At 39.0% G+C, this 22167-nt stretch overlaps 1 protein-coding gene across 2 annotated transcripts in view; it reads right to left on the reverse strand.

The window, feature by feature from the left end:
- The window catches only part of LOC129398687 (uncharacterized), a 46193-nt gene extending 24706 nt beyond the window's left edge, over positions 1-21487 (reverse strand). Inside the window, exons 1-2 of one of the 2 annotated variants that reach the window (XM_063607247.1) lie at positions 21354-21487; positions 1080-1194 (exon numbers count right to left, since the gene is read on the reverse strand). In XM_063607247.1, the coding sequence (XP_063463317.1) occupies positions 1080-1161 (82 nt within the window). In that variant the 5' untranslated portion in view covers positions 1162-1194; positions 21354-21487. Of the gene's footprint in view, positions 1-1079; positions 2615-21353 lie in introns of those variants that run through there. The other variant, XM_063607246.1, reaches the window with a different exon arrangement.
- Between the last annotated feature and the right edge of the window lie 680 nt (positions 21488-22167).

Raw genomic sequence — 22167 nt, forward strand, 5'->3', positions numbered from 1 at the left:
AAAACAAAACAAAAACCCTTCTTGGGAAGAGCAGCTCTTCCTCTCTCCCCTCTCTTCCCAACCCCACCCCTATCAACTCCCAGGGAGGTTGGGAGCTGCCTTTGGGTCACTAGATTTCACAAATGAAGATCAAGGTACTTGTTAGAAATAATTAAAATAATGTGCAGAATTAAAGAAGACCTTGGAGGGGAGAGGAGGCCCTGTACGTCAAGAGCCACCCTCCCGGCCAGGCGCAGTGGCTCACGCCTGTACTCCCAGCACTTTGGGAGGCAGAGGCGGGTGGATCACCTAAGGTCAGGAGTTCAAGATCAGCCTGGCCAGCATGGCGAAACCTCGTCTTACTAAAATTACAAAAAAAAAAAAAAAAAAAGTGAACCCAGGAGTAGTGGTAGGCGCCTGTAATCCTGGCTACTTGGGAGGCTGAGGCAGGAGAATTTCTTGAACCCGGGAGGAGGAGGTTGCAGTGAGCCAAGATCGCGTGATTGCACTCAAGCCTGGGCGTCAAGAGCAAAACTCCGTCTCAAAAAAAAAAAAAAAAAAAAAAAACCGCCCTCCCCCACTCCTGACTGACTTCAAAACTCAGTTTGAAGTTGTGAGTTGAATCCAAGGAGTGGAGAGGGGAACTCGGGGAGTGGAGACATGCAGGCTCTATGGGCACTGGAAGCACGTCTGACACATAGGAGACATTTAGTAAATATTATTGAATTAATTAAAAACAACAGGAGTGGAGACAAAAATCTATGTGGGAGCTACAAATTAGATCTCCTTGTTTATTTTCTAAGAGTCCAATAAAGATTTGAATTGCTGTTAATTACTTTTGCTTGATGGATTGGAGTTCTTTCTGTGACACTTTGTGAGAGGAGAGAGAAAGAAATCAACTAGGCAGATAGGGCAAGGGTCCTAAGTAGAATTCCCTTCTAACAAAAAAGCAGCTTCTAACACAGAAAGGGGCCTCCTGTGTGACATACAGACATACAGTGGGCCCCAGTAAGCACAGTCCTCTCCCTTCTTGGAAATACTCAGACAAGGAGGCTTGCACAGCAGGGAGTGCCTGCAGCAGCACTGATAAGAAGAGTTACCCTGGACCAGGAGCGTCCACTGTAGAGGGTCCCGCCTCCTGGCCTTTTTCACACATGCGCAGTGGGAAGAGATAGGCAACATGGAGTAACTCAGACTAAGGAGCCCGCTTGAGCACTAGAAAAAGTGAGGTGGGAACTGTCAGAAATTTGAGCCTTATGTAAATGAAACACCCTCCCCACCAGCTTGTCTATAAAAACCCTTGCATTTCATTGTAAAATGGCAACCCATCTTTCTGGGACCCCTCTCTGCTCCCGAGAGCTTTCTTCCTTTCGCTTATTAAACTTCTGCTCTAACCTCACCTTTGGAGTGTCCGCATCCTTGATTTCCTCTGCCGTGATAACAAGAACTTCCAGTAATACCCAGACAATGAGGCTGGTTTCAACTCTTTGCCCTGGCTTTTATTCAAGTTACATACACACATTGTTATCTACCACGCTGGGAAATTGATATCACTTAGTAAACCACAAAGCTGGTGTTAGAATGGGGTTTGTGACTGTTGTGGATGAGCATCCAATGACAAGATACATTTGCTTTTTACAGATAAATATGTCTCCCTGGCCGGGCGCGGAGGCTCACGCCTGTAATCCCAGCACTTTGGGAGGCCGAGGCTGGTGGATTGCCTGAGGTCAGGAGTTCATGTGTGGCCAACACGGTGAGGGCCCTTCTCTACTAAAAATACAAAAAAATTAGCCGGGTGTGGTGACGTGCGCCTGTAATCCAGCTACTCGGGAGGCTGAGGCAGGGGAATTGCTTGAACCAGGGAAGTGGAGGTTGCAGTGAGCCGAGATTGTACCACTGCACTCCAGCCTGGGCGACCGAGCAAGACTCCGTCTCAAAGGAAAAAAAAAAGAAAAAAAAAAGTCTCCCCAAGAAAACCATAGAATGCTTACCATTTTAACATGTTATTTTAGAGAGGTGATAGTGCCAAATCCCTTATTACACAGGTACTAAGTTATAGACTTCCAGATGGAATGTAAGAAAATACAAAATATTTTTAATGAAGCAGTAGAATGAAAGTAAAAATGGGTGAAATGTATTTATACTTTCAAGAATAGCAGTTGAACATCTCTGGGTGCCAGACATTGTGCTGGGTGCAATGTAGCATTAGGAAATGTGGTTAGAGCATCAGAAAATCAGAAATTCTGATTTACATTAGGAGTGTGGTAAATGCATTTCTATCCATATGAAAACATAAGTTGAATAATTCCCTCCTTATGGGAATGTTAACCTTATGGGGAATCTCGTCTCTCCCTGATTCTAGACATGCGGAGGTTCTAAAGGGGGCTTTACACGATAGGGCCCCGTTGTTTTGGCCACAATTGATGAGTCCAGAGATGGGCATCTAACCCAAACCAGCTAGAGATGTTGCTGAAGGTTTTGCTTCTCATTATGTAAAGAAGCTTGTCTGGAAAAAAAAGCGGGGAATGGGGAGGTGGTGTGCAAAAGAAAAGAAAAGAAAAAGAGGGAGAGAAAGAGAGGCCTGAGAGAACAAGAGTCCCTAGCTCCATGGGCCTGTGCTCAGCCACACCTCTGCTTTCTCCTGCAGACAACTGAACTGATAAGTTTCCATTTTTTACTAAACTAGCTTGAGTTAGTTTTTTTTGTCACTAGTATTCAAAATGTTTCTAACTAATATACTTAATATGTTTAAAGTGGTATATATAAATAAGCAAGGGGCTTTGCTAAGCCAAAGAATTATTTTATGAGCCTTAACAAAATTGACTTTTGAAACCAAAGACTGTGTTTAAAATCCCAAGTTTATTGCTCACTAGTGGAGTAATCTTGGGCTACTGCCCTTGAACTGTGGTTTCAATACTACCTATAAAAAGCGATAAATACATACATTTATAGATGCACATATATGTATATAACTTTTTGTCCTAAGGATCAAATGAGATAATATATATTAAACACTGTAAGTATAGTTCATTCTATGAAAGGTGGTCATTGTTTTATACCCACTCTGATGATCCTGAATTAAAGGAAACAAAAGTTACAGACACGCTGTTGCTATACTGAAAGAATGTGGGCTGGAATGATTGAGGGAGTTTAAGAACATTCCTCAGTCAGATGGGGAAAGAATTATGGCCGTGTTAAGTGAGCTCTTGGTAATTATTCAGAGCAAAGTCAGCAGAATTATTTTGCCACAGATAATACAGATAAGGGACCTGATAGAGTAAGTAGATTACCTCCTTTAGAGCTAATGCGAAACTATTTGGTAACATGAGAAAGAAAGTGGAAGAAATAGCACTTCTAGAGGTAACTAATGCTTTTCTGAAGATTCCTGGTTTTTTCCAGGGATCTCAGCATATCAACTGGACAACTTGATTAGACTCTATGTAGATACTGATGTCTGCGCATAGTCAGTCACTAGAGAAGGTGCACTATTGGATCACTAGAGAATTATAAAAAGAACCTTAACTATTAATTTATGCAAAGGATTCTGGTAAGTTGTCTTAGATGAAGAATATGGTGCTAAAATTGCATCATTTGCAATCCTTGGTTGTGTGTGAACACAGTGTCACACTTTCTGGATTGATGATCTGCTTTTCAAAATTTGGCCAGTGGTTCAGCTATTTGAAGAAGTTATAAAGGCATCATCACAATGTTTAACGAAAGTGTAAAAGATCATCTGGGGCATCTCAGATTAATGCCAATTGAAAATCATAAGGGTGATCTGAAACACAACTTTAAAAATGCTAACTGGAACTTCCAGATGTCAAATACTCCACAGGAGATGGAAAATAAACAAGTAGACCTTCCTCCCCTCCACCCATTTTTCCTCATCCCTGCCATATGAAATAACAAACAACTTCAAATCACCTCCAACCAAAATGCAGCTGTTGTCTTCTGTATGTCACTTTCCCTGAGCCTCCAATGCTGCTCTCACCTCTAAAGCAAAGTACAGAAAATCGTTGTCTGCTTGGAGTTCCTAAGGCATGATATTCATCACCTGCTAGTATGACCTTTATCCTATAATGTTGCATGTACTAAAGTAAGTGATCGGTTTCCCATACATGACTTCAGGCAAAGTGCTAAGTGTATTCTTTGAGTCCCGGGACTTTGGACTCATAACACTTGTTGAATATTGGAGTTTCCTCTCATAGGACGGACATCTGCTTCCCACTGAGAAGTTGAGTACTGAGCCCTGGGTAATTTTAAAACTGCTCCACCTTCATCAGGACCTTTGGAGAAGCTTTCTTTGTCCTCATGTGGGTGTCACATTTGAAGAAAACCAACAAGAAGCCACTGAAGTTTTTAAGATAATTGACTTCCTCCAACTACATGGAAGACAAATAATTTAACTTAAAAAATAAGTGAGCCAGTTGTGATAGCCACAGAGGATGACAGTGTGGGAAAAAGATGGCTTCTCTCAGGCAAAGGGGACTGTGCCTCTCTAAAGCTATATGTCTGAGAGGTGGGGTGGTCATAGATTACATCAAATCTGGAGTATTACACTGAGATACTTATAATGTTTCATTAATCTGATTTAACTCAGCATAGGCAATGTAATTTGTTTATCCAGATCCTAGAGTATTAAGAGATTTGTGCAAAACTGAAATTTCTAAGTTGATTTTGAAGATTCCAGATGTTCCATTATTTATTCAAAATGTCAAATACTATATCATATACAGGCTTGGGGTTAGGTTTTCATGTAAGGCTAGAGTAGGATAAAACATACTGTTATGTATCTTTTAATAAAAGGATTAACAAGGGAAAGATATTTGTCTTCTATTCAGAAAAACTATTTAGCACTTACAGAGCTTTGATAAAATCAGGATTGTCAGAATCATGATTTCTGGAGAAATATTAGAATGATCCAAACTTCACTGCACACCTTTGAAATCAGACTCCCAATGTGCAATCACAAAGCAGGTGGGAGCTGGGGTTTGAAATCACTGTTTTAGATTAACTGCTTTCTTGTTGGAGAATATGCACAAGAAAAAAACCAGAAAACTCAAGAAAGAGGCTAAAAAGCCTACCTCTGTACATTTCAGGGCAATAATTCTGTAAATTTGTCATCATTTGCAGTCTTAATAATTCCTACTCTCAGAGCCAGCCCAGCCTCAAAAATCTGCATTTTAACAAACCTTCATGTGATTCTGGTCTTAGGGTACCATTTTCAAACATTTCCTGTGGGCTCACTTTAATAAGAATGTGGCTGTTGTTAAGCAAAATGCTTTGTGCTATGAGAGGAGAATGAGAGTTGAAGCAATAATATTCAAGGTATGCAGTATGGTTTCACATGCTGTGATTTATTGATGATGATAAGTGATAGGTCATTCTAATCAGTCAAATTATCCATCAGCTATTAGTGTTGTGTTCCAACATTGAGCATCCCATGATCTGTGGATCCCTTTTGACTCACAAGCTAGTTCCACAATGAAAGATTAGAGTTGTGCCCTCATAGCAAAATTGCTGGGGATAATGAGCATGCCATTTTCTCACTGACATTCTTCTATTAAATAATGTAGGTAATTTAATTTGTATGGATATACATTCTTTCTAAGGGACTTAAATATATTTCAAATCTCAATTTTTAAAGTAGCCCATAAATAGTTAATATATCCTAAATTGATCTTCATGCCAAAAGGTTCCAAGAAATTCTTCACATATATCACCTCATTTAATCCTAACAACAGCCCTATGAGATAGATACTAAGAATATTCCTATTTTACATATAAAAAAGCAAGGTGTAGAGACATTAAGAAACTTCGATACAGTCATGTGGCCAGTAAGTGCTGGAATCAAGATTTGAACTCACATCTGTCAGACTCCAGACTCATGTAAAAGAACTAAAGGTACATCCAGGCCTGGCTGATTCTCCCAAATGGACTAAAAATATGGGGAAATGGTTATATTTTATTGTATGGTTTAGACTAAGGAGCAAGAAAGCTGCTGCTCCTTTTCTGGACCGGGAGAGAATAATGGAGAATGGTCTTCATTTGCCTAGTTTTAATCTATGATATGATGATGCTCAGCAAGCAGTGGTTCATGTAACCACTCTCATAGGGCTCTCACAGTTTAGTCCTCAGCCTGAGCACTGCCCACCGTACACCTTTCCAGAGAGCATCACATCCATGTGTAATGGAAAAGCTCACATATAAGTAAGGGGGCTTCTTGTTTAATTTGAAGTATATTGCTACAAATAGTTTTCTGTTTGGATATCAAATCATCTGGGCAGATATATGAAACTGATGGGTTGAGAATAGGTGGACATTTTTGAAACTCTCAAAGGCAAACAATGCAAGGTCCATAACTGTCAGATACTAGGCAAACTGATGCCACCTTCTGGCAAAGCCAGGACATTTTAGACTGTGAAATTATAGAGAAGGAACAGTCAGTTATGAATACAAAATGCTAACTGCAAATCACATCTCTGGCAATCTCAACTACCGGAACATAGCCAGAAACTAAAAAACAATAAAAAAAATGACTTCTGAAACAGTAAAAGAGAAATCCAAGCCCATGTGCTTACCTCATACAGAAAAGCTTGGCTGTCACTTAGATCTTACTGACTTCTACTTTAGAAGCAATTTTAGGAATCAACCCAAATGCCCATCAGTGATAGGCTGGATAAAGAAAAGTGATACATATATACCATGGAATACTATGCAGCCATAAAAAGGAATGAGATCATGTCCTTTGCAAAGACATGGATGGAGCTGGAAGCCATTATCCTCAGCAAACTAACGCAGAACAGCAAACCAAACACCACATGCTCTCACTTATAAGTGGAAGCTGAACAATGAGAACAATGGACACAAAGAGGAGAACAACACACACTAGGGTCTTTTGTGGGGCCCAGGGCAAGGGGGAGGGAGAGCATCAGGATAAAAAGCTAACGAATTTGAGGCTTAATATCCAGGTGATGGGTTGGTAGGTGCAGCAAACTGCCATGGCACATGCTTACCTATGTAACAAACCTGCACATCCTGAACATGTATCCTGGAACTTAAAATAAAATAAAATAAAGATTTTTTAAAAAGAAACAATTTTAACAAAGTTGGTAATCAGCAATAAGTGGGGCAGATGCTAGTGTGAAGCACATTCATAGCCCCAGTAATAGCTGATAACTGATGGAGAAAAAAATCTTAAAAACTATTTTTAAAAATTCAAAAATAGAAAGTTACCACAGTGTGAGAATAAAAAAGGGTAATAGTTCAAAACCCTGCATGTCTCCTGGTCATAAGGACATCATTCTACTACAGCCTATTAGATTCCATTGTATTACTGATAGACACATTAGTCATGGTCCACCAGAAAGTCATTCATTAATATGCTGCCTACTGTTTAAAAGGTAGGGAAGGATATAATCATTTGAGAAAGAGGCAAGGAGAAAGACTTTTCACTGTTACCTTTTAATCTTAGGGCCATGTTGTTTAGTCAGCTTGGGCTGCCATAACCAAATACCACAGACTGAGTGGCTTAACAGAAATTTATCTTCTTACAGTTCTGGAGGCTGAAAGTCCAAAACAAAGGTGACAGCAGGCTTAGGTTCGTGAGGCCTCTCTTCCTGACTTGTAGATGGCCTCCTTCCCACTGTGTCCTCACATGATCTTTCCTCTGCATGCATGCACTCCCCATGTCTCCTCTTCTTATAAGGACACTGGTTCTTTGTATTAGGGCCCCACTCTTATGACCGCATTTAACCTTAATTACCTTCTCAGAAGCCCTATCTCCAAATAGAGTCATATTGAGGATTAGGGATTCAAAATATGTATTTTGGAGGGAGGGGGGACAACAAAATTCAGTTCATAACAATGTGAATATAATACTTATTCAAAAAATGAAATGAGTTTAAAAATAAAAAAGCAAACATTATCCTGCTTCCTCCCCCTCCTCCAGTTTATTGAATGTCTACTACGTGCTAGGTGTATGGTAGTACTGGAAGAAGATTAATCACAATAGAGGGAACTCACAATAGAGTTGCAAAATGAACAACAAGATATTTTAATATTTAATTTCCTGGGAAAATCAACAGTTATTTTCAAATGATATTTCTAAGATGTTGCTGTATACAATGTATCAAACATAGTATATGAGGTATGAAGTATTCTGTTCTCTTTCCATCCTCGTCTACTTTTATTCCTCTCTTTTCCCTTCTTAATTCTTTCTCTCCTCTTATTTCTTGCTTATATTTTTGGTAACTCTTCTTGTTCTGGATTAGGGCCTCTCATTCAAGTAGCCTGGAGACCACTGAAAGTTTCAATTCACTCTTGCTCATTTAAGAGAATTTAGGGCTCAGTAAATATTCTCACTTTTATCTCATGCTCTTGCTTAGGATGGAGGGTAGCAAGGATTCTAGTTTCCACAAAGGACTTGCTTTCACTCCTTTACCTTTCCCGTGTTATTAATATTTCAAATATCTTCTGCTTACCTACAGAAATTTATCCAATGAAGTATGATTTTGTAGTCAAATTATTGTACAAAGGGACTGAAGAAATGTGATTCTGGTTTCACTCTTTATTGTAAAGACCTATAGAAGGCCAAGAAGTCAAGGCAAGTGGTGACAATTTTGAGACCAGTGCCTGCAAAATGCAGGGTTTCTGGCTTACAGAATCACTCACCATTCTAATGAGATCTTAACTCATTAGCAGGAGAAAGCAGTTGCTGAACAGACCTAGTAAGTTCTAGGAAATGTTAAGAGGAATATTTTTTATCTTTGATTTGTGAGTTACGCTTCCTGTTTTAAGTTTGTTTTGCCAAACATCCAAGGTACGCCAGGGAGGGCATAATCTCTGTTCTGCTGCAATAAGCCTCCTGCACACATGACAACCTGGGATGGGTTATTAATATCCTATAATTTGCTGAAAGTATTGAAGCACAGCTTTATATCAGGTTTTTCTTATTCTTCTTCTTCAAACCTCTTGGCATTTCTCTTATCAAGATTCGACAGCAGTAGGCCCATAGCTCAGCTGCCTATTTATACTTCAGCACAAGACTAAGAAAACATTTCATCGCTATAGATAACTTTCTAAAAAGTTAGATTCCTATTTAATGTGGAAAGTTCAAGATTTGCCTGCTTAAAATTGTCAGTTAAGCAGTCACTGTGGAAATTACATTTACTGAGGGGAGAAGACAAGATTGAAAGGAGAGCAGATGTCATGCAAATGGCCTTCGAAGTAAATTTTCTAATGGGGGCATCGAAATTAATGGCCATAAAATCGACTTGAGCAAGTTCCAGGCTAATGACCAGCTGCAGAGTAAACATACCTCCATCCTGACCACCCCACCCTTCCTAATCTAATAACAGCTCTTGCAAGTAAAGATTTCCAATGATATCAAAATGTCTCGTGTTGGTTGGGATGAAAATAGTCACAAATTAGAGTCCTATTGCCGATTTGCATCCTGACTTCAGAATATTCTTAATCTGTTTAAATTTCTGGCATTCTAGCTGAAAGACAGGCTCACCTTTTAAATTTGCTCAATAAACACAATGTTCTTGAGAGCTAAAATTTTAGTGATATGAAGACATTTGTGACTTGGAGGCTATTTTACTGGAGATGTTTATCTTGCATAATGTCCGTGGTTTTAACATACTGTGCTTGATATATAAAATTCAGTGCAGTGGGGGCAGCTGTCCATGTAGACATTGAGATGCATGTTTTGCTGCTTCACTGTTCCAAGGATAGTGTGTGTTTCATTGTAATAGATGACAGGGGAGGTGGGTAGCATCTTAAAATTGTGACGCTAGAGGTCATCTGTCTAGTGATTCCAAATCACAGCTTCACAGGCTGGCTGCAAATGAACTTGCTAAAAACACAATGTTACAGGTCCCACCCCTGGGATGTCCTGAAGTGGACCCTACAGGTTTGAAGTTTTTTAGGTTCCCTTGGTGATTATGATGTGTCATCAGAATTGGGAACCATTGCTCTAAGTCGAGCACTTCATTCAATACAGGCAATCCTGTTCTGTCATCATTTATTCTTCCAAATCACAAACTAAAACTTCCTGGGCTAATGGGCAAAATAGACACAAAAACAGACTACCGAAACTACATGTAACTTGGTAAGAAGGCTGTTAACAAAAACACTGATAATAGAAAAATACCAGCATGGTTTTTAAAAGGTTAAATGCCTTTAAAAATGGATATAGTAAATATAAGACTTAACCTTGAAAGAAAGAGGGGAGTTGGTTTGATGGACGAGAGTGTGAGAAAGGTTAAGTACTGAGTTTTTAAAAACCACAAATATTGGGAAAAACTGCACAAGCACATCCAAGTCAAAATACCTGGTCAAACTAAGCTAAGATGAACCTGGACGGAACAGACATGGGATACTGCATTGTGCTATATGGCTGGCTGTTTTCAGCAGCATGAGGGCAAGTTACATTCAGTGAGGGCTGCTCAGTAGTGCAAAAGATTAAAGGGCTGATGTGAGCCCAAAATGATCCAACATAACTTCTATGTTTTACTAATATTATTCCGCTAGCGGCCAGCTAGATAGGCACTATGTCACATTTAGAAATACATGTCATGATATCGCAGAACTAAATCAATCATCCAGATGGCATGTCTACCCAATGTTTATTCTCTCCTACTGGAACACTTCTGCCTGAGATAGCCTCATCCATTTTTGGACAGCCCTAATAATTAAAAGCTCTTCTGTATTTTGAGCTAAAATTTATTTTTCTGTAGTTTCTACTCATTTATCCGAGTCTAATTGTGCTTCCACATGACACAGCTTTTCATATACTCAGAAATGGCCATCTTACTTCCCCTATATCTTCTCTTTGCTAAGCTAAGCATTCTTCGATTTTTCACATGCTTATCATATGGCATTGTTTTCAGTCTCTAATCACTCACCCTATCTCCCTTTAAAATGGCCGCGGTTTTGGTATCCAGAATTATTCACCATAATACTCTGAATTTAGTTGATCAATACAGACACAACTATCAGGTATTTTAGGATAGGCATTGTATTTCTATGGAAGCAGAGCAAGCTAAATAGGTTTTTGGCAGGAAAATGACATCATGGGTGCATATTCTACTTGCAATTACCCATTACCTAACCTAGAGGGTACCTTCTAACCTCAAGGAACACCCTTGCCCTTGGTTACAGAAACCTAATACAAAGCCTCTGTGGCTACTTGATCATTGGCAGAGAGTTCTACCTGGACTCACCTTTCCAGGTCCTTCTTCACACCTCCCTAGGCAACAGCTATTTATGATTCTGGACACTCCCTTCAAAATTAGGTCATTCTTATCACATACCATTTTAGACTAGCTACCTAACTTTGGACTAGTATGTCCCTGAAAATATTTTTATCTCCCTCATATGGAGGAGAGATCATGCACCTGAATGGAACCCAGACATTCAAGTTACCTCTTACCAGTCCCTCGGGTAGCCATTCTGTCCCCAAAAGGAACATGAAAAATCTTAAAACCCTAAGCATGTTTTTAGCATGCACTTCATTTAAATCACATCTTTCTAGGCTCAGCAATAGAGGGTTCTTTTTGGCACACAGTTGTTGGGTAATACATTCATCCTTGTAATACTTTACACTGTTAGATTTGCCTATCATGTTGTGGTCCCCATAGTTCTGAAGTATTATCCAACATATTTGTTACACTTCCCCATCTGTATCACTTGCTAATATGACTTTCATGACAGCAATAGATTTTTCTAAGTCATTAGTAAAACTGTTGAGGAGAAAAGACCAATGACAGATTCTTGTGGGCTTATCCCTAGTAACTTCTATCCATATGACATCGATCCATGAAACCACACTCTTTGGGTAACTGCTTTAATAAATTATAAACCTATAAAGCCAACAACTCAGAAATACACATAAAATTAATAAGTTATACTAAAAACTAAGGTCATGAAAAAAGAAAAGCCTGAGAAACTTTGATAGATCAAAGGAAACTAAGGAGGCATGATAAGTAAACACAACATGGCATCCTGAATGGGATTCTGGAATATAGAAAAAAGATAGTAATGGAAACAATGGTGAAATCTAAATGCAGTATTTACATTACTTAACAATATTATACCCATGTTCATTTCCTAGTTTTAACAAATAACCATGGTTATGTAATAAGTTAACGTTAGAGGAAGTTGGGTGGTGAGGGTTATATGAAAACACTCTGTACCATCTTGTAACTCTCTGTAAATCTAAAATTATTTCAAAATAAAACATTTTAAAAGCTTAAAAGTATTTTTGAAAAAGGCAAAAAAACTCTAATTTTTTTCTAAAAATTAGAAATTTTCTTAAAAAAACTCATAATTTCCTATTTATTTTATTATTATTTATCTTATTATCTATGTACTTGAGGTTATTTATTTCTACGGTATCTATATGCATACATTGTTTTTTTTTTCCTAAAGAGCTAGTTGTTAAACACTTACCAACCCACCACTCTTCAAGACTTTCATTACTAATTAGAAACATGGTAATAGTCTTTGCTCATGCTTTGACCATTGTAAACATTTTTAATCAATTGATTACTATGGAAGAATCTGACCCACTGCTATACTTACAAACAAAGTGATTGTGTGATGATGTAGCTTTGGAGCTCTTGTTTTGTTTATTTTGATTTTTAATACAGTTTAATTTTAGGGCAGTTTTAGGTTTACGGCAAAATTGAACAGAAGGTATGGAAAGTTCCCATCTACTTCCTATCCCCATATGCATAGCCTCACCCATTACCAACATCCTCTACGAGAGTGGTACATTTGTTACAGTTAATGAACCTACATTGACACATCCTTATCAACCAAAGTCCGTAGCTTACAGGAGGCTTCACTCTTGGTGTTGTACATTCTGAAAGTTTGGATAAATGTACGATGACAAGTATCCACCATTATAGCATCACATAGAGTAACGTCACTGTCCTAAAAATCCTCTGTGCCCCCACCTACTCATCCCTCCCTCCTACCTAATCCCTGGAAACCACTGATCTTTTTACTGTCTCTACAATTTTGCCTTTTCCAGAATGTCATACAGTTGGAATCATATAGTATGTAACCTTTTCAAAATGACTTCTTCCACTTAGTAATATGCATTTTAAACTTCCTCCTTACCTTTTCATGGCTTGATAGTTCATTTCCTTTTAGCATGTTTTAGCACCATTGTTTGGATGCACCACTGTTTGTTTATTTTAGATCTTTTTTATTATTTTAATCTATGTTAAATCTCTCTGATAAATTTCTGAATTGCTTTTCTGCATTATCTTGGAGATCACTGAGTTTCCTTAAAACTGCTATTTTGAATTCTTGGTCAGAGAGTTAACATATCACAGTCTCATTGGGGTCAGTCACTGGTTCCTTGCTTTCTCCATATGAGGAGGTCATAGTTTCCCATTTGCTGTTGTTTCTTATGGACGTACATAAATATGTCTTTCTATTGAATAATTTGTTCTTTATTTCAGTCCTCTGTCTGGCTTGTTTAGGTTTTTATTGGATATGTTTGCTTAGAGATTCTTTGTAATTTATCTGTTGGCTTTCTTTCTTTTCCCCTAGGTTACTGCCTTCTTGGCACTAGATGTTGCCTTAAGCCCTAGATGTTGCCTTAAGCCCAGGTTTGTCTTGATTGTAGTAAACAATCAGAGTGCCACTCATCTCAAATGGTGGGTGTCTCAGGGGGGATATCCCAGTAGTGTGGGAAGGCTGGCTAGGGTTCATGCCCAAGGGATGTATGGAAACAAGCCATCTACGGTGTGGTGCTGCTGAACAGCCACTCTGATTTGGCTTCTCCTTTGGCTGAGTTACAGAGCAGAGTTTCCAGGGCTGGGGATGGTAGTCCTATCTTCCCCCTTTGTCTTTGGCCTCTGCCGCCTTTGTCCTCAGGGATATTTCCTGGGGATATTGGCCTTTCCCCTTTGTCCTTGGGGATATTGCTCCTTTCAAGAACTCCTGATGTTTCCCGTGGGTTGAGGCAGGGACAGGTCTCTTTCCAGAAAACCCAAGATGGTAGGGAAGCTGGTTGTTAACCTCAATCTCACTTTCCAGTGTAGAAACTGTGAGTTGGGGAAAATTTTTCACAATCTGTGCCAGACAGATCGTGGAGAGCAATGTCTCAGATATGGAAGTTTGATTCTCTTATTGTGTGCTGGAAGTTGTTTCACTTCTCTATGGTCCCAGGAACTGTCTCCTCTCATATATGCATTCTGGGATACTGCTGGTGATAATCTCAGCACCGTATATTTGCTTTTTAATTTTCTGTTGCAGGGAGTAAAGCTAGTTTGCTTTTATGCAGCCATTTTGGAACTGGAGGTCTAGAGGTATTTTTGTGTAGATTGACTGCATTTTCTACCATGGCTACATTCTTTCTAAAGCAACCAGGTTTTTCTGAAACCTGCAGTTATTTGAGGAATATTTTAAACACTAAAACCATAGGATCACTAGGATTTCCCTGTTGCACACACAAAAAATTACATCATTAACCATCCCCCTCAAACAATCATTCAAAGCGTTACTAACCTAATCACTCCATGTCCTATATGGACTGGGTTACAATCTTACCTACCCAATCCTGGCAAGGTCAGGATCACATTTCTCATGTTGACTATAAAATTGTCGTGATATATCCTGCAAATGCTTTTCTGAAATCACACACATTGTGTCTATCGCAGTCTATTGACCAACTGGACAAGTAACTCATTTTTTTAAAAAAATTAAGCTGCTCTGATGAGATTTGTTCTTGGTAAACTCCATAATTATATATCACTTTCTTCTAAAAACTACGTGAGATGGCTCCCTTCTTTATTAGTTTGGTTGCAAACTCTGTGAGACTCAAACAAATGTGAAAGAACTGCAGAAAACTGCTTCCTAATTGTCAGACTTGCGTACTATGTTCAGAAAAACACAATAACGAGTCTTGCTTCAGAATTGCTTCTGTTTACCCTCATTTTGATCAAAAGCAAGTAATTAAGAAATTTTCTCTCTGGAAGACTTCTAATAAGCACATTTCCATTATCTTTAACCACATAGTGTGAGCTGACTTTCTTTTCTTACTGAATCCTGTAATGTGGATGTGGACATGCATTAATCCGGCCATGGCTGAGCAGAGCTTATCAAAGACAAGAATCAAGGGTCCTCCCCCCTCAATACGCAGATTAATAAGTGCAGGATGTAGCCTTCACAGCTAAGGAGTTGAAAAGAACGAGAAAATCTGGACCTCTTTGCATCCCAAGGGACTAGACATTATTTATGTTTTTAACGTAACCGTGTTTTACTGACAACTGAAAATGTGACAAATTGGAGGACAAATTGAATAGTGAATTTCACAAATGATAATAGATACTATTTATTGTGTCAAATACTCTAGTATACACTGTAAATAAATTACCCAATGTAAAATAATGACATTTTTATCCCTTTTTCATGGATGAGGAAATTGATATTCGGAGATGCAAACTTGTCCTAGATGACCAGGGTGGCAACTGGTCAAGCCAGGATTTAAACACAGGCCTCTTGGGTGCCAGTCTTCATTCTATCCCTCTGACACTCTCTTTGGCTCTGTATTCATCTATACTACTGAGCAATAAAATGGGGAACTCATTTTTGTGTAGTGAGAGCCACATGAAGTGGTTCTCATAGACTATTAGTAAAATCTTTCAAACATAAATGTATGGGCTCATAAGTTATTAATATGTACTTGTGATGCTACAATAACATGTATATTACGAAAGATACAAAAATAGAAAAATTGTAAGATGCTATAAAAGTTAAATATGTTCTAATATCTTCTTCTCTCATCTAGTGGGTAACCTTGTATACCCTTTTAACCTATGGCCCCCCTCACAACATAGAGGTTACTCTTTGCTAAATTTAATTAATTATATGATATCTTGGTATATTCTTATACAATTATTTTAAATAAATGTTTTTACATGACAGTTTATGATTATAAATCCAATTAACAGCAGGCAGGCAACACTGGCTACTTTTTATTTGTAGGTGGCATGAAAAGAGCATGTCTCTTAAAGAGGATCAAAGGGTGAGAGCCAAACCTAATTTCTGACCTATCCCATGCCTGTGATAAGTTGAATATGTATTGAGCACCTACTATATCTCCCTATAACAAGTTCCATAGCCACATTGCACCATCTGGGCAGGAGTAGCAATAGCATTATTAACCAACAGGGTTTGTGGGGGAGGCTCCTGAAGATTAACAAAGGTTATAAATCATTGAGCTCCTGGTGGCATTCAAAGTGCTATGTTAACATTTCCAAACTCAGATCTGTCACCTGTTCTGTGTACTGACTATGGATTTACACTAAATGACTGAAATGTTAAGAGTTTAGGCAAAACAAATAATATTTCAAGTGAAAGTTTCCATTTCTCACAAGAATCATTTATATTGTTGACAGGATACTTTATGTTTATCTAGAATATGATACAGGCTATACTTTTCTACCTTAAATTCCCAGCACATATGGAGTCAGAATTTTTCAGAAGAATAAACGTACTATTGGTAGCATAATTTGTCAGGAGTTAAGAGTGCAGTTGAGGTAATGACACTACAGAGCGAACCCTGGATGAATGACCATTTTTATGGTCTTCATGGTGACACAATTGAAAGTTCTTTTGGGTCGTTTTTTTTTTTTTAAGACAAAGTTTCACTCTGTCACCCAGGCTGTAGTGCAGTGGTGCGATCTCCACTCACTACAACCTCCGCCTCCTGGGTTCAAGTGATTCTCCTGCCTCAGCCTCCAGAGAAGCTGGGATTACTGGCACACGCCACCATGCCTGGCTAATTTTTGTATTTTTAGAAGACAGGGGTTTCGCATGTTGGCCAGGCTGGTCTACAACTTCTGACCTCAAGTGATCTGCCTGCCTCGGCCTCCCAAAGTGCTGGGATTACAGGCATGAGTCACCGTGCTGGCTTTTGTGTCATCTTAATTCCCTGGTTCTAAAGTTGTGTTCGGTGGAGTTCAAGAATGTTGCCTGCTATGGGGGTGGGGTAGGAGGAAAACAAGCAGAAACCTAGCCCAGGGTGCTCTGAGCCTCCTTCTCTAACCACAGCAATTCTCTTCTGATCTGTTTCATATACTGGGGATCCCTAGAAGATTCCATTCAAATAACAGGGTCCATTCAAACAATCAACATTTTGGTTAATTTTAAAAATTAACCAAAGCCCTAATATATGTTGGCCATCTTAATGTTATCTTTATAAGTAAAATGTAAAGGCTTCCTGCTGCTCATTTTTAAAACTTGAAGCAAAAATTTGAGCCACAAAGCAGATTTGATGAAACTCCAAGAGCAAAGAGAAATGTTTAAAAGTTCAGCAAATTAATAATGTTATAGCTTCTACATGTGTTCCAAGTTGAGATAAGAATACTTGGATCACCCAGTTAGAATTTCAAGTGGAGATATACAAACTTAATCCCTGCTGAGGATGACCTCTGACAAAGTCACCCAGCCCGGCACACATCTGAGTCTTCATGCAGACATATCTAGAGGATTGATAAGATATGTATGGGGTTTTGAGGTTTCAGTTGCTGATTATCAATCTTTGTGGGTGCTTTGAGAGCAAAATCAAGATAGATAAAACTTCTAGCATATGGGGGGAAATTATAAAAATTAAAACACACTGAAAGAGCCAGTGCCCTTTCTCTGAAGAATTTTTCTGCAAAACACACTGGTGAAGAGGTGTCATTTTCAGGTTAGCTGACATTTTAGCCCATCAGTGCTGACAGCCTGCTCAAAACAGGCCTTGTTACAGGCCTTTGCTACAGGCAAGGCAATGAACATGCAGTCCTAGGTAGTGGTAAGAAACCACAGTTACAAGCACAGACAGACTGCCACAAACTTGGGGAAACAGAAATTGTTTTGACCTGAGTAACTTAGTCTCTCAGACAGGTCTAGTGCCTACACTCTAGAGAACACTCCTTACTTGGTCCAACCAATCCTATGGCTAAATAATGTACAACAGAAAACATACTTTCCAGCTAAGAAGGTCTATCTGCAGCTCACCTTTGCTCTTGTTAAATGTCCATCCTGAAATAGCTCCCTGCCTTTATCCAGATAATCTTCATTTATCAAGAACTAAATGAAATGCCCCCTGCTCTGTAATTAGTTCTGTTTATAGTAATTTCTCTCTTCTCCAAATTCACTCATTCATTCAACAAATATTTACTGGACATCTACTATGTGCCAGGAATTGTAGTTGCTATGAATACAATGGTGATCAAGACACACAAAGTCCCTGCCCTTACTAAACTTAAAATTCTAGTGGGGAAGACTAGGGCAACAACGAAAATTATATATAGATATAGATAGATGTAGATACAGAGTTAGAGATCAATAGATACATACAGATTTGTAGATAGATGATAGGTAGATAGATAGATAGATAGATAGATAGATAGATAGATAGATAGAGGTGCAGTTATGCGACACATAACATTTTGGTTAATGAAGGACCACATATATGACAGTGGTCACATAACATTATAATACTGTATTTTAATTTTTCTATTTTTAGATATGTTTAGGTACATAAGTACTTACCATTGTGTTACAGTTGCCTATGGCATTAAGCTCAGTAACATGCTGTACAGGTTTGTACACTAGGAGCAGAGCAATAGGCTATGCCATATAGCCTAGGTGTGTAGCCTAGGTGCCATCTAGATTTGTGTGAGTCCACTCTACGATGTTTCCACAATGACAACATTGGTAATGATATATTTCTCAGAATGCATCCCCATCACTAAGTAACAGATAATGTATGTATACACACATCTACAAATATATTTATATATTACAACTTCAGGAAACAGTGCCATGAGGAAATATCAACCAAGGTAAGGGGAGCTGGTAATAGCCACTGTCTGTGTGACCACTTTCAATGTAACAGCTTGTATTCTGATTTAACTTTTAATCTGTGACTGTTTTGTAAGAGTCTTAAGGGAGAGATGTGCTATCTTCATATCCTCCACAAAGCCTAGCTCAGGTCTTACAACAGGTTTTCAATAAATATTTGTTGCATTTCTATTAGATGACATCCATTTACCAGCATCATGGAGAGGGATTTTGATCTAATGTTGACTAATGGGCTGGCTTGAACCCCACATAAAGATGAGACTCTTTGGGGATGGTTTGCAGCTGTCATAATGACAGATGCTAATTTAAGTCACAGAAATTTTGTTTTGAAATATGCATAGCTTTCATCTATGCATACTTACTGTAACTACACTGTGGTGGTTCTTAAGATATAACACCTATATTTTCTCTATTTTCTGGAATATCTCTGACTCCATATATTTATATTCTCTTCAAAATAAAGTTTGTAACTATGCTAAACTTGTTAATTATGTCGATAACTTTAATTTCATATTTAAGAATTCTGCACATAAGTAAATCCATGAAGCACTGGGAAAAAAAACTCTAAGTAAAACAGTGTCTATGGGTGCTCCTTTTCTGTAATGTCTTCAATTTACTCATGTAACCAAAATCTGAATGGCGTGTTCTTTATGCCATTCTTTGCTCTATAAGTCAGTTACATTTTCCAGTAAGTCTATCTATTAAATATCTTCGAATGTCCATGACCACAGGACTGTCATGGGTGAAGGATGTAGAAACGCAGGCAATGATGAAATACTGCAATTGCCCTGGAGTGTGGTGACCAGCTAGACACTTAATGTGCTAACTTTATCAGCAACTTTCATTCCTCTCCAACTCATTATGATTCAGAAAGCAGAGCATCCTTTCAGGATGACCTTCACATGTGGTTGTGGTAAACAGAATGTGTGATCTGAAGTCAAGTAAATGGGATTCAAATCCTAATTCTGACATTCACTGGCCAGGTGACCTTGGACAAAGTGTTCCATCTCTCTGAATCTGAGTTGCCTTGATGTAAATGGGCATAACAGTAAACAGCTTTTCTAGCTGTGGTGAGGATTAAATGATATATGATATGTAAATGCCTATTAAATGCCTTGTGCATAGGGGGATCTCATTATTTTGTCTGTTTTTATCATTATTTTTCACTTATAACCACTTTGTGCCAAGTATTGAAATAGGAATTTGAATAAAATACCTTCTAAGACTTCAAGGAACTTATAATTGAAGTCTAGATAAGGAAAGATAAACATAAGCAGACGATTCCAATGAATGAGTGGATAGAAAGTAATGAGTACACTGCTGGAAAGGTGCCCAGATTAATTTGGGAGCTTGAAGGAAGATTACTGAACTCATGGGGTGTGAGAAGCCTTCCCACTGACTATCACATAGTAGGTCCTAAGGGGTACATTAAGGTAGAATGGGAAGAATGGAAGGGCAGTCCAGGTACAGGGAAGAGTGTGAGTAAAAGCATGGAAGCAAGGCATAGAATGGTATGTACAGGGAGCTACAAGCCATTCAATCTTGCTGTCCACAAAGTCTAAGACAGAGAGTGGTGAGCATGGAAAGATGAACTGGAAAGATAAGCGGGAAGTGGCTGATGGGGTTAACTCATGGAGCTATGTCATGGTAAGTATCCTGAATACCACCTGGTACAAAATTGATAGAAAATGCAAGTAAAGTATTTAAATAAAGAATTGACATGGCTATATTTATTCAGGCTGGAGTGTAGTGGCACAGTCACAGCTCACTGCAGCCTCTGCCTCCTGGGTTTAAGCAATTCTCCTCCCTCAGCCTCAGTCCTCAGTAGCTAGGACTACAGGCATGCACAACCAAGCCCAGCTAATTTTTGTAATTTTTTAGTAGATACGGGGTTTCACCGTGTTGGCCAGGCTGGTCCAGAACTTCTGACCTCAAGTGATCTGTCCACTTTGGCTTCCCAAAGTGCTGGGATTACAGGCATGAGCCACCATGCCCAGCTGACATGGCTATGTTTAAATAAAATATATCACATTGGTGGTTACGCAGAAAAGAGATTAGATGAGGATATCAGGAAGTGGAGAGACACAAGATTCTGAAGTAGGGCATGGTGGTAGGGATGGATTCTAGAATCAAGAATTAGGTAGGGCTTAATATAGAGAGGAAGAGGTAAAGGAGAACCCATAGGTCTCATCCTAGGTGATTGAAATTCAATAAATTAAGAAAGTCCAGGGAAACCGTGAGGTTTCTAATCTCACCCTATCCTCCAGGATCCTGAAATATCCTACAATTATGGCAGTAGTTGGAACGGAGAGTGATAGTGAAAGCTAGAGACTTCCATGAAATAGAATGACATTAGGGCTCCATAAGCAACAGTGTACCAAGTATACCATGGTATAGCTTAGTGGGATCAACCTCCCAAAGGTATGAGTTTTACACAGGGTAAATGCAGGCCTGTGTGAAGTGACAGTGAGCACCTGAGAACACTAATAAACACTCACCCCAACTTTCCACCTGTACTGTGCACATTATGGAAGAATAATAGCTCCACTCAACAGGTCTGAGGGATGGACTTGTACTGGGGGTGCAGCCAGGGTTCAGGCAAGACCTAAGAGGAAAGCAATAATCTCTGAAGGGAGCTTAAGGGTTTAGGAGGTTTGTTAGTAGTGGCACAAGATTTTCCCTCACTCAGACCTATCAATTCCCATACTGTCTTCAGTGGTGCCAATATTAAATGCTCTCTAATTTATTATCCCTTCCCCTCTTAACAAAGCAGACTATTAACTGTTCTGACCTCTGCAGCCACGTGCTCTTCACTGATGCAATGATCAATGCCCATAATATATCTCTTTTCTGAGAAGTTCCAAGCACCTCAAAACTCATCATGGCAGATGAGCAGCTTTTAAACTGTTTGCTGCTGGAGCCTCGATGTAGCCAAGATCGTGAGTGTCAAGGGGCTGTGGTCATGATTGATTCTCCTGATGGGGCGGGGTGCAACTTCGATGGGGACCCTCAGGAATACATCTTACTGTTATCTTACTGGTACCTGAAGATGGGGTTACTCAGTGCATCCCCTCACTAAACAAGACCAAACTGGCTGAGTCTAAGGATTTCCATTACTTTGCAGCATTGCAAGAAGACTTGCTAATGGTTCTGAACTTCTGACTTTAAAATCCATTCTTACTGAGAATGTATGTGAATGCTCTGACTCCGCTAATAAAATATTTACAGGGAGGGATGCCTGTAGAAACCAACAAGAGCTTATATAAATTGAGGGAGGAGTTGCATCCTTGACTATATATAAATTCAAAATGA

This window comes from Pan paniscus, chromosome 1 (assembly GCF_029289425.2).
Source record: "Pan paniscus chromosome 1, NHGRI_mPanPan1-v2.0_pri, whole genome shotgun sequence".
NCBI lineage: Eukaryota > Metazoa > Chordata > Mammalia > Primates > Hominidae > Pan > Pan paniscus.